Raw genomic sequence first — 16,551 nt, forward strand, 5'->3', positions numbered from 1 at the left:
CCCCATGCAGCTGTCAGTTACATTTTTAATCAGTTTGTGGCAATCCAAGCGAGGCCCAGGCTCCAATGCAGGCCCCCAGTGCAACTATTACAACCTTTTTTAAAGCAGTGCTTCTCAGGCTTTCCTGGGTATGGCAGGGAAGTGGGTTTTCTGCTTCCTTCTCTCTAGGGATAGTGACTGTGTGTATCTGTCCCTTGAAAATGAGGTGGGAAGTATCATTTGTACAAGAACATCTAAAAGATCTTCCTCTTGTCCCACTAAGAATAAATGGATTATATGGAATCTAAACAAAGCTGTGGAATTTCAAGTTTTAGAATGAGAACAAACTGTCTCAAAGTCAGATCTTTATCTTATCAACCAAATCACTGTCACATAAAGATGTCCAAAAATATCAATAATTTGCCGAAAACTAGTTTGCAAAGCAAATTCATGTGTGAATAAAAGAATTTAGTGTTTCAAAAGTTGTTTTCTTTGAGACAGAAATTTTATTCCTATTTTAAAATAAGGGTAATTAATAAAAAATAAGCAAATCATTCATTTTTTATGATAGCTCTTATGCTTTGAAATATAATAGGGGGCTTAGAAAAATCCAACTATAAGTCAGGTCATGGAGAAAAGTTTCCCAGAGATTTTGGCAGTGAAAGAGCATCAAATATCTTATCACTAGCCAGCCTAAATCACAAAACCCATGTGCCTTTCTTGAATTTTGGATATATCTATTTGTATCCAAATTCTGGAGGAAGCAATGCAAAACACTCAATGGGCTTACTGTTTACTGGATACTTGATCATCTACATAAAGTTCTTACAGCAAAATCCAGAAAGAGGTATCCATGTTATTTTCACCTTGAAGTTACCTTGCAGGGTGATGGGCAGAGATGCTCCTGGGAAGTTCAGGCAAGGCTCTGGGGACAATTAGGACCAGCTATCTGCTAGCTGGCTGTGTTAGCAGTCACACCCTCACTTAGAATCCAGCGACCTGGACTTTTCTTTGGACTTCCAAGGTAGGAAGCCAGGGAAAGGAGGAATTAATTAGAGAAGACCTGACTGGTCACTCACTCCCTCATTCTGCATGAGGAGGCCAAGTCCCAGAGAAGCACAAAACTTTTCCTAATAGTACCCAAGTCTTCTGCTCAAAGGGACACTTCTGAACAGAAGAAAAAAAAACAACCTTGATTCTCAAAAGACACGTTATAAGTTATAGTCAGTCATACTTTCAGAGCCACAAACTCAGACTGGATTGAGGAGATAACTCTTTTGAGAATCCTTGAGACTTTCCAAATACAGCTGACCTGCCTCTCTGTCTGCCTTCAGGAAGATGCTTTGGTTGAGATGCCAGCTCAGCTCTGGGGCTGTAAGAGCTGGGGGATGAGGAGTAAGGCTTGGATTGGAAGAGCAATGGAGAGGTCAGGATGCAGGGAAAGGGTCTAGGAGAGGAGGATCAGGGAAGGGTCACAGACCATGACACATGGTCCCCAAATGTGTGCACTCAGGAAATGTGGAGTTAGGATGCCCTAGCTTGTCTTTTCCCGTGATTCAGGGCAGTGGAACAGCCATCCACAAGGCTTTCCTCAGCAGCTTTATCCCTAGTCCCCTTCATGGTCTCACTCCCTCAAATTTATAGTACTGTCAGAATTAAAGTGATGAAGCCAGTCAGAACACAGCCTTCATCCCATCACAATTCCGAACGTAGTGATTCTGACTACAGCTGGGAAATAACACACAAAAGATTGACCAAGCCCAGGCTGACAGACAGAGTTCTGTTTCAGACCTGAAGATGGATGAGATCAATTTTGAAGCAACTCTGCCTTCATCTTCTAGGTTATAGATGTCAGTGATTTTTTTTTTTTTTTTTGCCTCTAAGTCTTATGTTTCAAACTGCATCCTTCTAGAGTAATCACAGGCATCATTTTATATAACCTCTAGAAAATGAGTCACTTTGTGATGAAGCAGCATTTTAGAATTTGTGGTCTACTGTAGGTTTTATTCAATTTAGTTGGTTGGTCTTCAACCAACGTCAAAGACAGTTTCATTTCAAAAACTTCAGAAGACAGTTATATTTAATGTTAATCCATGTTTGAACAACCAGTCATCCAATTTTATATTTTAGTTACTAAATGTATCAATAAGCCCTAAATGTATCAATAATCATTAAAATGATTGGCTTGCCTATACCATATGCCTGTTCCATTTACCAGTACACGGGATATGTTACACATGGGATATATTATATATATTATACATGGGATATATTATAACACATGTGATTATATGATAACCAGTACACATGTGATATATTATAACCAGCTGGACTTGTAGACAAAGCACAGAGAGGTACAGGCTGCAGAGCCTGTGAAGCCTGGGCCACGTCTGGCCCCCACCAGCTCTCCTCCCGCCAACCCACCCCCCTGGAAAAGGGATGGCTGATGGCTGTATGGACAGGTGACAAAATGGAATGAGCGTTTTCCAATCACTCCCAAAATTGATTTCTCCTTGAATTACCCGCAAAGCCTGCTTTGAGGGTTTAGTTAAATAGTTCATCGGCTGAACGTAATACAGTCTAGAGTTGAACCGAAGCAGTCTTTCAAAGCGGGCTTCCTCTGGTGCAGTTATACACTGGAGAGACAGCGGGGACAGTCCTGCAGGAGCAAACCCCGCCATCCACACGCCTCACCTGCCATGTCGATGGCGAAAGGCCTGTCTGCTCTCCAGCCAGTGTACCATCCCACGACTTTGCCATTCTCCACCAGCGGACGTTCATAGCGCCGCCCACCGACGAGGCCCACCGGCCAGACTGAGACCTTGCGTGTCGTTCTCATCTACAAAAGCGGAAAGAGATGTGGTTGAGGGTTCCTTAGGGAAAAGACCCTGAGAGGAGGAAAGGAATGTGAGCCACAGAAGAAACAGGGGGAAAGGGGAGTGGAGATGTTCAAAAGGCGCAGGTTTCTGAACAGAGCCCTCCTGCTGGTAGACGGCTCCCTGATTCCCTGCTGGGGACCACTGTCCTGTGCCATCGTGGACTCAGTCAGGGGCTCAGGGCTGAGAGATAAAATGGGTCCGTGTCTGAACATCGCTCACCTCCTTGGAAGCTAAGTTGTGGCCATCAGATATTGTCTACTTGTCTCAAAGCTGAATCTGCAACAATACTCCGTACCTCCAGAAGTGAGGAGGCTGGCTGACCCCCAGGGAACCGCACATCCAGTAACAGCAGGAGTTCCGCTCAGAGAAGTCACAGGGCTTGGCTGGCTCTGATTTTGCATTGTGACAGACACAGAGAGGTCTTGTCTGGGAACACTCATAATGGGATCCAGATCCAGAACAGACACCAGGCACCCTCCGGACTGACAGAAAGAAAAATGTACCCTAAATTCACCTGCCTTTCAAAGGCAGTTGGCCAAATGCCCCATGCCAGTGGCTGGAATCTCTGGTCCTCTCCAGGTACCCGCTCTTGTGCTTGGTGGGGCTCTGGTCAAAGACAGCCGTCAACCAGAAGTTATCTCCTAGATTTCTTTAAGGGGAAAGACGCAAAGTTCACAAAAATACAGTCCTCTTCTCAATTCACTCCACCTTCAGACCCATTTCCTTGCACACTGCAGAAAACGGAGACATTTGCATTTTTTCATTTGATATCTCAAACATGCCAAGCATACTGAAAAACCAAATTAAATCTAATACATGTTTTTCTTACAGTGACAAAATGGCCTTGTGTCTAACAAGGCACGAAAATAGTGCTGTGTCCTTTTTTTGATATTTCCTTAAAATGCCTGTGATTTTTCAGCTCCTAAACTTCTTTTTCCTGGAGCACTAAATGTTGAAATGTGGAAAGCTGGTAAGCAGACCCCATCTCAGACTTGGGTGGGTGTCCTCCTGACAACACATAGGCTGTGCCTGCATACAGCAAAGGCCGAAACATTCTTGATAAGGATGTAAGCACCACGTGATACCTGATATGTGAGTCATGTGTAGCAAGAGATCAGGATGAGCTGTGCTATGAAGAGGTACCTCACGGGCAAAGAGGCAGACAGACAGGAAAAGAATGGAAGGAGACAGGAAACAGGAAAAGAGAAATTTCCTTAAAGAGTAGAACACACGTAACTGGGAACACTCCTACAGGGGCTAGGAAACACGGCCAGACGGGTTCAATGCCTGGCTTTTCACTTTAAACAGGGCCATGAAAAACGTGAAGGATTTTGCCCACAGATTCCAGAATGGCCTAGGGTTCTGGGTAACAAGATGAAACACAGAAGTGACTCTTCACACTTCTGTGCCAGTTTCATGCTAGAACATGCAGGGTTTGTTTGCATGCTCCAAATTCCCGAGAGTAGCTCAGACCAAACATCTGTTCATGTTTTATTTTTTCAGAGGATTGGGTGCTAAAGGAGAAGCAATGACTATTGAACACAGGTGATGTGGTAGGATTATATTTCCAAGCATGCTAAATTTTAAAATGTCAGTCATTAAAATACAGGCAGCACATCATATCCACAGTTGGTGGAGCTCACAGATGCTGAACCTGTGGATACGGCGGGTCCAGGTTGGCACTTGAGCATCCTCAGATTTTGGTACCCGCAGTGGGTCCTGGAGCCAATCTCCCATGGGTACCTAGGGATGCCTGTAGTCTACAGCTTCAGAAAGATCCAGATGCTTTTGCCATGTATGCATGCCTCTGAGATTCAGTGTGGAATCCTGCATCACACAGCCTGGCAGTACAGGACCATTGCATTACAGAGTGTGCCAGGCATTTTACAGGAAAATAGCAGAGTTATTTACAGAGCATCTGCAGGTCACCCCAGGGACCCATCTTTGTTCTGCACCCTTTTCATTCCACCACTGCTCCTTAAGGAGTCCTTGGCAGCTACGTTCTTTTCTGAGGGGAGGGGGATGTAATGATGACTGTTTCTATTATAAGTAAAATTTTCCTATAACTAAAATAATTTCCAATATTTAAAAGCTTTCCCACTTTCTTAGCACAAAGCAGCAGCTATGTCACAGCACAATTCCAGGTGCCTGGTGTGAGCTCCAGTTTGAAATCGAGGAGTAAAGCGCTGGATGTTAAGAGAGTGAGGAAGCACTTTGCATATTAATAAGATTCACAACGTTAAGACCAGGTCTGGCCCCCAAAGGCATTTTTGTCCTCTTTATTCAACACCAGAGCCACACTCTATCACTTACTCCTCCCGCTGTGACTCCCAGTGAAATGGACAGGACTCCCAAGCAACCAGCCCAAATCACGAGCAGACCCAATGGCTGGAGGACCACAAGATGTGTTAGGTACATCTCCACACTCCTCCAGTCTAAATGCCTTCAAACTCCCCAGGGCAGGGGGTGCTGGTTTGTCTGCATCTCCTCCAGGAGAGCAGGGAGGCAAGGAACTGCCCTGACTCCACGTCTGGTGACTCTTACCAGCAACCAGCCCCTGTTTCTTTAAGCCAACTTTGTTCCTGCAGCTTTAAGCTACAAGGCTTTGGTCCCTGTCTGGGAGACAGCTAGCGGCCAGCTGCAGGACTGGAACACTTCAGATCACACATCCATTATCATCAGAATGCCCTTAGAGTGAAACTGAAAGTTAAACAAGTGTCTGTAGCTTCCTTTAAGACCTACTGGTAAGTGAAAGTTGTATTTATTTTTTTCCAAAGGGAAATGAGCAAAATCCTTGATCTTATGAAACATGAAATGCTATAGGCAACCTCAAGGAGTAGAATTACAATAAAGAATTTTGCATCCCATATCCTTCTTTTTAAACTAATAATTTCAGTGGCAAAAAAGCCACCCCAAATCCACAATAAAAAAATCACCCTCAGTGTAGCAGAATCCACATTTAGAACTAAAGACAGACAGGAAAGAGAGCTGCAAATATGATGAAGACACAGCAAGTGTGCACCTGGAGCCCAGGGTCCTTTCCAATATTGAGCATAAACACCCGGTATTTTCCAACAGAGAAGCTATGTTTATATGATCCAACACATCCATAAATTTTCTTTGGAACAAGTCTGAAAATTAGCATCATGTCTGTTTTCTTTGTTGCATCTGATTCACCATCCATTTCTTTCAACTAACAGTTCCTTGGCTCAGCTCTATTCACTCCACACCGTGTTCTTCACATAACTGGATATTGCCCAGGATCTTTTCTCTTTTTTTCCAGATAATTTTGATTTCCATACACAACCATTTACAGAGCACGAACTTCTGAGGGGCACAAGCTAATTACTTAAAGGAGCTAAGAATTCTAGAAGCAGAAATGCCCCTAATGTTATATATTCAACCCTTCTCTTGTGTCACTGGGTAGAAGGTCTAGAAGACCACACGTCACATCTCTTCACACCTCCTGTATCTTTCCACTAAATATCAGTCACATACCTCATATGCGTCCAGTGCCAGCCCCTGAGCGAGGTAGATGAGGTCCGTGCCTATGAAGCCAATGTTCCGGGAAAGAAAAATCAGTAACACAATCAACTGCAAAACAAGTTACTTAAATCTGATGCTGATAATGGCTCTAAAGGGAGCAGATGGTGCTGTGAGGTTCATTTCCGAGACTCTGATCTGGTCTGGGACCCGCTGAGGCTTCCTCTGGGACATCGACCTGAGCTAAGCCCACAGCACGAGAAGACTGGCCACCATGGACACGAAGCCTAAGACTTTGCAGGAAGAAGGCAACTCAAGTGCTTCAGGCCGCAGACAGGAATGTTCCCCTGCCTTCCTTAATAAAATAGATCATTTCGGACAGTGGCTGCTGGGAGCCAGGTTTCCCACTGCTGGAGTGAGAACTTACAGATGGGAAAAGAAAAGACCAGCATGACCCAGGTGGCTGTGGATGAGAGCTGGAGATGTCAGTATGCACTCATGTTTAGCTTCATATAGAGAGGGTTATAGATGGTTATAGCTTACTATAGAGACGGTTATAGATAGAGCTTCCCAGGTGGCTCAGTGGTGAAGAGTCCACCTGCCAAGCAGGATCCATGGGTCTGAAAGATCTGGAGAAGGAAATGGCAAGCCACTCCAGTACTCTTGGCTGGGAAATCCTATGGACAGAGGAGCCTGGCGGGCAACTGTCCATGGAATTGCAAAGGAGTCAGACCCAGCTTAGAGACTAAACAACAGCAATAGATAGACACGTGTGCACTCTGGTTAGTACACACGCAGTTCCTTGCTCTGTCAGCTGAGGGGCCTGGAAGCAGTGACCTCCCCAGCAGCACCGAGCCCACCTGGCTCCAGATCATGGTCCCTAACACCATGCTCTAATAAAGGGAACCAGAGCTACTTGGAGAAGCAGCTGACTCCAGGGCTGGGGCAGAAATATCCACGATGATCCTGGGCATCTTCAGAGCCAGAAAGCAAGGGAACATTAAAAAAGACAAAAACAAACAAAAAGTACACATTGATGGGGGCATATAAAAAGGCCCACAGGAATCTACCAAATGGCCAAAGGTGGAACAATTTGATCAACAAAATTAGATTACAAACTACAAAATAAACACTAAACACAAATATAACCGAAGTATATAAACAAATGGTTGAATACATCAGCACATGGGGAATATACCAACTTCCCACGCAGAAGAATTGCAAATTCTGAATGTAGGTGGCCCTCCTCCCAGCCAAGGAGGTAGAGCTGACTCCCAGCTTCTTTGGTGTGGGCTGCATAGTAACTTCCTTTTAGAGAGATCAGTGTGGAAGAAACTTCACAGTGGAGAAACCTCAAGGATACCGTCCACAGTTTTAAGTCATGTGCCCTTGATACGCTGCAAATGGCACTGTCCCTCCGTGGGCTTTTCTAACTTCTGTGGATCTTTCTAATAAGATAAACCAGGGCTCCTTGGAGAAATGGCCAATTCCAGCACAGAGATGGGAAATACAAAAGATGAGCCTAAATCATCCTGCAGTGCCAGAAAATAAGGAAGGGTTTAAAAGGCAAAGATCCCACACGAACCCACATCTGTGAGGGTCTGTCTGAAGAACACAGCCAGCTGAAAGAGCTCCCAGTGACTAGAGAAGAAACAATGCAAAATAACGAGCTTATACAAAAGTGTAGATAGCATGTACCCTTAACCTGATATTATGGAAATGACACTTTTCTTCCCCCAAATCCATAACCGTATTCTAATCATGAGGAAAACCTCAGAAAAACTTCAGTGGAGTGGCATGCTACAATATACCTGACCAGTACTCCCCTAAAGCGTCAAAGTCATTAAAAACACGGCTTCCCTGGTGGCTGAGGTGGTAAAGAATCTGCCTGCACTGCAGGAGACCCAGGTCCAATTCTTGGGTCGGGAAGAACTGGAGAAATGAATGGCTACCCACTCCAGTATTCCTGCCTGGAGAACTGCATGGACAGAGGAGCCTGGCGGGCTACAGTCCATGTGGTTGCACAGAGTTAGACAGGACTGAGCGACTAACACTTTCAGTTACACTCCTCCAAACTGTCAAGGTCATCAAAACCAAGGAAAATCAGAGAAACTATCACAGCCAAAGAGGAACCTACAGAGACATGACTGAATGTAATGTGGTGCCCAGAAAAGGCTCCTGGAACAGAAAAAGGATACCTGGTAGATACTAAGGATATCTTAATAAAGAATAGACTGTAGCGAATTTGATCCATTCATTACAACACATGTAACACAGGTAACATACTGATATATAACATTAGCAACAGGGGAAACTGGGTGTGTAATATGGGGGAACTCTCTCACATCTTCTCAGTTCTTCTGTAATTCCAAAACTGTGTTAAATATGAAGTCTGTTTTAAAATTTTCTTTCCAGAGCACCTGGAGTGACTACTCCTTCTCTATCCGGCCCTGATGCGTAGGGTATGATGTAGAATTATTCTCCAGCCTAGAGTCAAGTTCTCACTCACTTTTTCTGCCCTCAGTTACCGTGTAGACCAGAGATCACAGCGGAGCATTTGGCCATACATAGCCTGAGAGGAGAGTCTGGACTGGCCTGTACAGCGGTTTTGCGTTTTAAATGGAGACGTAGTAAAGCCCCAAGCTGTCTGGGCTCCTTGACGATCTGATGCACTGGGCTGGAGTCCTTTATAGTTACAGCAGCTAGATTGCAGCAGCACCAGGCTAGCCCTCCCTGCTCCCCCTGGTCCCCCTCCACCCCCTACCACAGCCCCCAAAGCTGAACCTACATGTCTGTACTCACGGGGGACAGTCCTCCCTGCAAAGTGGGCACCTGGAAAACAGACCAGATGAGCCACAAGTACAGTAAATCCCTACATAAGAATGAGTTCCACTCTGAGAGCATGTTCGTAAGTCCAATTTGTTCCTCAGTTCAGTTCAGTTCAGTTCAGTCGCTCAGTCGTGTCCGACTCTTTGCGACCCCATGAACCGCAGCACGCCAGGCCTCCCTGTCCATCACCAACTCCCAGAGTCCACCCAAACCCACGTCCATCGTGTCGGTGATACCATCCAACTATCTCATCCTCTGTCGTCCCCTTCTCCTCCTGCCCCCAATCCCTCCCAGCATCAGAGTCTTTTCCAATGAGTCAACTCTTCACATGAGGTGGCCAAAGTACTGGAGTTTCAGCTTCAGCATCATTCCCTCCAAAGAAATCCCAGGGCTGATCTCCTTCAGAATGGACTGATTGGATCTCTTTGCAGTCCAAGGGACTCTCAAGAGTCTTCTCCAACACCATAGTTCAAAAGCATCAATTCTTCAGTGCTCAGCTTTCTTCACAGTCCAACTCTCACATCCATACATGACCATTGGAAAAAACATAGCCTTGACTAGACAGACCTTTATTGGCAAAGTAATGTCTCTGCTTTTGAATATGCTGTCTAGGTTGGTCATAACTTTCCTTCCAAGGAATAAGCGTCTTTTAATTTCATGGCTGCAATCACCATCTGCAGTGATTTTGGAGCCCCCCCAAATAAAGTCTGACATTGTTTCAACTGTTTCCCCATCTATTTCCCATGAAATGATGGGACCAGATGCCGTGATCTTCGTTTTCTGAATGTTGAGCTTTAAGCCAACTTTTTCACTCTCCTCTTTCACTTTCATCAAGAGGCTCTTTAGTTCCTCTTCACTTTGTGCCATAAGGGTGGTGTCATCTGCGTATCTGAGGTTATTGATATTTCTCCCGGCAATCTTGATTCCAGCTTGTGCTTCTTCCAGCCCAGCGTTTCTCATGATGTACTCTGCATATAAGTTAAATAAGCAGGGTAACAATATACAGCCTTGATGTACTCCTTTTCCTATTTGGAACCAGTCTGTTGTTCCATGTCCATTTCTGACTGTTGCTTCCTGACCTGCATATAGGCTTCTCAAGAGGCAGGTCAGGTGGTCTGGCATTCCCATCTCTTTCAGAATTTTCCAGTTTGTTGTGATCCACACAGTCAAAGGCTTTGGCATAGTCAATAAAGCAGAAATAGATGTTTTTCTGGAACTCTCTTGCTTTTTCGATGATCCAGCGGATGTTGGCAATTTGATCTCTGGTTCCTCTGCCTTTTCGAAAACCAGCTTGAACATCTGGAAGTTCACGGTTCACGTATTGCTGAAGCCTGGCTTGGAGAATTTTGAGCATTACTTCACTAGCATGTGAGATGAATTCCTGAGTCCAACAAAGTTAGCTGTGGTATTCAACTAATAATCGTGTATATAATACTGTACTCTAGGAGACATATAATACTTTTTACACAAACAGATACAAAAAATAAAACACCTTTACAGTACAGTACGTTGAGAAGTATAGGGCCTGCAGGGGCTGGCATCAAGTGGACAGGTAAGAAGAGCGACTGACTGGGGGAGAGAGAGGAGGTGGGAGATGGTAGAGCTGAAGGGTCGTCAGCGATCGGAGACGGAGGGCAAGCTGCGGTTTCACTCACGCCTGACACCGATGGCACAGGTTCCTTACTCGATTCAATTCTATCTACCCTCTTGAAAAAATGGCCTGGTACATCTGGGTAGTAGCTCCTTTTCTTCTCTTCATAGGTGACATCCTGGGCTTGAAATAAAGACACTGTACAATTTCAATGATGTGAACCTGCATTTTCATGTCCCATCACACAACTAAGTTCATGGTTCTGGTGTACGTTGTCATGTATGTGCATCCTGTACAAGTGGTTGTGCTTTTGTGTGGTTTCCTGTACAGTACTATCTAGAGTACAGTAGTACTCTAGAAGTACTAGAGTACTTCTAGTAGTATAAGTACTACTTGTAGTACTTATACTAGTACTCTACAAGTACATCTACTTTGTCATGTGTGTGCATCCTCTACAAGTGGTTTGCTTTTGTGTGCTTTCCTGTACAGTACTACCTAGACTACAGTAGCACTCTAGGAGTACTAGAGTACTTCTAGTACTATTAGTACTTCTACTAGTACTCTACAAGTACATCTGCTTGTAGAGGATGCACACACATGACAATGTACACCAGACACAAGAACTTACTTGTGTGATTGAACACGCAAATGCAGGTTCACATCATTGAAATTCACAATCGGAAGGTTTGTATGTAGGGGATTTACTGTACACAGGGAGGCAACACTGTTGCACAGATAAGAAAGAGGGCTGTTCCTATATATTTAATATGAAAAACAGTGTTATCAGTCAGTTAGTTCAGTCGCTCAGTTGTGTCTGACTCTGCCACACCATGGACTGCAGCACACCAGGTTTCCCTGTCCATCACCAACCCCCGGAGCTTACTCAAACTCATGTCCATTGAGTCGGTGATGCCATTCAACCATCTCATCCTCTGTCGTCCCCTTCTCCTCCCGCCATCAGTCTTTCCCAGCATCAGGGTCTTTTCCAAAGAGTTAGTTCTTCACATCAGGTGGCCAAAGTATTAGAGTTTCACCTGCAGCATCAGTCCTTCTAATGAATATTCAGGACTGATTTCCTTTAGGATTGACTGGTTTGATCTCCTTGCAGTCCAAGGGACTCGCAAGAGTCTTCTCCAACATCACAGTTCAAAAGCATCAATTGTTCAGCGTTCAGCTTTCTTAATGGTCCAACTCTCACATCCACACGTGACTACTGGAAAAACCACAGCTTTGACTAGATGGACCTTTGTTGGCAAAGTAATGTCTCTGCTTTTTAACATGCTGTCTAGGTTAGTCATATCTTTTCTTCCCAGGAGCAAGTGTCTTTTAATTTCATGGCTGCAGTCATCATCTGCAGTGATTTTGGAGCCCAGAAAATAAAGTCAGTCACTGTTTCCATTTTTTCCCCATCTACTTCCCGTGAAATGATGGGACCTGATGCCATGATTTTAATTTTTTGAATGTTGAGTTTTAAGCCAACTTTTTCATTCCTCTCTTTCACTTTCATCAAGAGGCTCTTCAGTTCTTCTTCACTTTCTGCTATAAGGGTGATGTCATCTGCATATCTGAGATTATTGATATTTCTCCCAGCAATCTTGTTTCCAGCTTGTGCTTCATCCAGCTGAGCATTTCCCATGATGTACTCTGCATAGAAATTAAATAAGCAGGGTAACAATATACAGCCTTGATGTACTCCTTTCCCAATTTGGAACCAGTCCGTTGCTCCATGTCCAGCTCTAACTGTTGCATCTTGACTTGCATACAGATTTCTCAGGAGGCAGATGAGATGTTCTGGTATTCCCATCTCTTTGAGAATTTTCCAGAGTTTGTTGTGATCCACACAGTCAAAGGCTTTGGTGAAGTCAATAAAGCACAAGTAAATGTTTTTCTGGAATTCCCTTGCTTTTTCTATGATCCAACAGATGTTGGCAATTTGATCTCTGGTTCCTCTGCCTTTTCTAAATCCAGCTTGAACATCTGGAAATTCTCAGATCATGTACTGTTGAAACCTCACTTGGAGAATTTTGAGCAGTTCTTTGCTAGTATGTGAGATAAGGGCAATTGTACGGTAGTTTGATCATTCTCTGGCATTGCCTTTCTTTGGGATTGGAATGAAAACTGACCTTTGCTAGTCCTGTGGCCACTGCTGAGTTTTCCAAATTTGCTGGCATATTGAGTGCAGCACTTTCACAGCATCATCTTTTACGATTTGAAATAGCTCAAATGCAATTCCATCACCTCCACTAGCTTTGTTCATTATGATGCTTCATAAGATTCACTTGACTTCGCATTCCAGGATGTCTGGCTCTAGGTGAGTGATCACACCATCATGGTTATCTGGGTCATGAAGATCTTTTTTGTATAGTTCTTCTGTGTATTCTTGCCACTTCTTCTTAATCTCTTGTGCTTCTGTTAGGTCCATACCATTTCTTTCCTTTATTGTACCCATCTTTGCATGAAATGTTCCCTTGGTATCTCTAATTTTCTTGAAGAGATCTCTATAGTTTCCCATTCTATTGTTTTCCTCTATTTCTTTGCATTGACAACTTAGGAAGGCTTTCATATATATATAAAAGAACCCATTAGAAACAATAACAACTATGAGAAATAATAGGTAAGGGATGTAATTACAAAAATTAGTAAATGAATATAAATCAGGCTGAAGTTTTAGTCCTTTAGTTTTAATACAAAAAAAAAAAAAAAGAGTACTGCTCAACACACAGCCAGCTACACTTAATTATGTCACTTGCTTGAGGGCACTTAACTGTGAGTCCTGGGAGGAGCTGGCTGAGCTCTGCTTATCACATATGAAGACACCGTGGTGTCAGTGTAAAGACAGACATAGAGGTAAATGGAAGAGATGACAGAATTCAGAAATAGCTCTTCCCACATATGCCTGGCTGACTTGTTTTCCCTAAGATGCCAAGATGACTCAGTGGGGAAAGGGATAGTCTTTAACACACTGTGCTGGAACAAAAGGACCTTCACGGTGAGGGAAGGGAGGGAACCATCTCCACCCCTGTATCTCACAATATTCATAAGGATTAACTCAGTGGAATCATGGACATAAGCATGAAAACTTAAGCTATAGAACTTGTAGAGAAAATAGAAAAGAAACCTTTTGTGGAGGGGTGGGGTAAGGATAGATTTGGAGTTTGGGATTAGCAGATACAAATTAGTGTTTACACAACAAGATCCTACTGCCTAGCACAGGAAACTGTATTCCATATCCTGTGATAAGCCATAATGGAAAATAATATATATGTGTGTGTATATATATATATATGCATAACTGAATCCCTTTGCTGTACAGCACAAATTAATACAACATTGCAAATCAACTATACTTCAATAATACTAATTTTTTTAAAAAAGAAACTCTTTAAAGAGGGGTGGGGGGAAGGATGGATTGGGAATTTGGGATTACCAGATGCAAACTCTTATATATATAGGCAAAGATTCCTCAGAAAGGTCTTACAAATATGAACCCTAAACAATTCACAAATTGGATTTAATCAAAATTAAAAATTTTAACTCTCTGAAAGATATTGTTTACCAAATTTTAAAGTAAGTCACCAACTGGGAGAAAATATCCCAATACATGTATGTGACAGAGACTTGTGTTGAGAACACACAGAATTCTCACAGCTCAATAAAAAAGCCTAAAGCATAGCCACTACAGACGGTTTAAAAACTGGCCAAAGATTTGAACAGACATTTCATCCAAGAAACATGAATAATCAGTTAGCATACACCGTCAGTCATTACAGAAATAAAAGCTGCAGTAACATACTATGGCACCTCACTAGATGGCAAAAATTAAAGGACTGCCAACACCAAGTATCAGTGCAAATGTGGGGAAACATTCCCTCAGATCAGATCAGTCGCTCAGTCGTGTCCGACTCTTTGCGACCCCATGAATCGCAGCACGCCAGGCCTCCCTGTCCATCACCAACTCCCGGAGTTCACTGAGACTCACGTCCGTCGGGTCTGTGATGCCATCCAGCCATCTCATCCTCTGTCGTCCCCTTCTTTTCCTGCCCCCAATCCCTCCCAGCATCAGAGTCTTTTCCAATGAGTCAACTCTTCGCATGAGGTGGCCAAAGTACTGGAGTTTCAGTACAGGAGTGTAAAAACGGTTTGGGAAACCCTTGGGCAGTTTCTTACCAAGTTAACAAATATCTTGATCCACTCATTCTATTTCTATGTATTTACTCCAGTACTCTTGCCTGGAAAATCCCATGGACGGAGGAGCCTGGTGGGCTGCAGTCCATGGGGTTGCTGAGGGTCAGACACGACTGAGCGACTTCACTTTCATGCATTGGAGGAGGAAATGGCAACCCACTCCAGTGTTCTTGCCTGGAGAATCCCAGGGACGGGGGAGCCTGGTGGGCTGCCGTCTATGGGGTCGCACAGAGTCGGACACGACTGAAGTGACTTAGCAGCAACCCAAGGGAAATGAAAGCACCTGTCCACACGAAACTTGTACATTAATATCCACAGCAGTTTTACTCATAGCAGCCATAAGCTGTAAACGGCCCCAATACAGCTTTTAAACAGAAAAACAGATCATGATGTATCCATACAATGGATACAGCATTACTACTCAGCAATGAAAGGCAATGAGCCACTGATATTCATAACAACATGAATGAATCACGAAAATACAATGGTGAGCGAAAGAGAGCAGACGAAGGCTGCATACTGTATCCTTCCTCGTCTATGAAGCTTTAGAATCGGCGGACTCATCTGTAGAGTCCGAAAGCAGATTAGGCCACCACACACAGCTGCCTGCAAACAGGTATGTCCGGTGGTGTGCAGCAGCCTGTGGAAGGGGGTTAAAATGCGCCAAACTCTACTCTTAAAATGAGTGCATTTTATTGTCGGTAAATTACACCTCAATGAAGCTGGGGTTTTAAAAACAAAATCCATTTGGAGGTTTTAATACGAACTCATGATTAAAAGTCCTAGAACTATTAACACCCCAGCAGCAATAAACACACCTAACACCAAGATCTTGGTTTGTAAATACCATTCTACACTAAAGGGGACTAGGGCTCCTTGGAGAAGTGGCTGATTCCAGGTCCCGCACGGGGACAAAGTGTGACTTTAGGATGTTTTGCATCAAAGAGGCAAAGGAACTGCTCAATGACAGATGATAAAGACAGGCTGCTGGCCAAGCTGTAAACAATTCGAGCATCAGAATGAATGACACTGGCAGATTAAAACACACTGGGCGGGGGGCTGGTTAGAGACAAGCCGTCCTTTAAGAAGGATACCAGCGAAGAAGTGCCGAAGGACACAAAGAGAAAAGCTCCACTGGGTGCCCCCAAAGCGTGGCAATAATAATTCAAGCAAGAATCGTCACTGGATGCTCAAACTCTTGGGTCAAAGTTTTCCGGAAAGAAGATACTCGCACCGCTTCAGAGTGTCCATCTATGGGGTACTTACAAATTATAAAAGAAAAATGTGCCTCTACCACAGAGAGACTTGGCGGTCACCCCCTTGACCAAGTGGTCCAGTTTGGCCTCAGCATCCATAAGATGACCTGACTGCTGGTGCCACGTAAGAGGACACAGGAGAGGAGGGAATGTTGTATCTGTGGTATCCTTGCTAAAAAGGTTTAGCCTGAATGTACTTATGAGGAAACAGATGAGTGTCAGCGAGACCAACCAGTCACAGGGAATTTTTTTTTTTGTCTGTGTGGACTTATCATAGCCAAATCTAGGACTATTTAAATTTCCGTTTTCCTCGGGGCTTCTAGAAGTCTTCACAGGTGGCGCTAGTGGT

The 16,551-nt window shown here is 43.9% G+C and overlaps 1 protein-coding gene across 2 annotated transcripts in view; it reads right to left on the minus strand.

Annotated features, from left to right (window-relative positions):
- The window catches only part of B3GAT2 (beta-1,3-glucuronyltransferase 2), a 103,198-nt gene that overhangs the window by 64,189 nt on the left and 22,458 nt on the right, over positions 1 to 16,551 (minus strand). For both annotated transcript variants that reach the window (XM_015472744.3, NM_001014392.1), the window contains 1 exon segment: positions 2,674 to 2,818. In XM_015472744.3, the coding sequence (XP_015328230.1) occupies positions 2,674 to 2,818 (145 nt within the window).

This window comes from Bos taurus, chromosome 9 (assembly GCF_002263795.3).
Source record: "Bos taurus isolate L1 Dominette 01449 registration number 42190680 breed Hereford chromosome 9, ARS-UCD2.0, whole genome shotgun sequence".
Taxonomy (NCBI): domain Eukaryota; kingdom Metazoa; phylum Chordata; class Mammalia; order Artiodactyla; family Bovidae; genus Bos; species Bos taurus.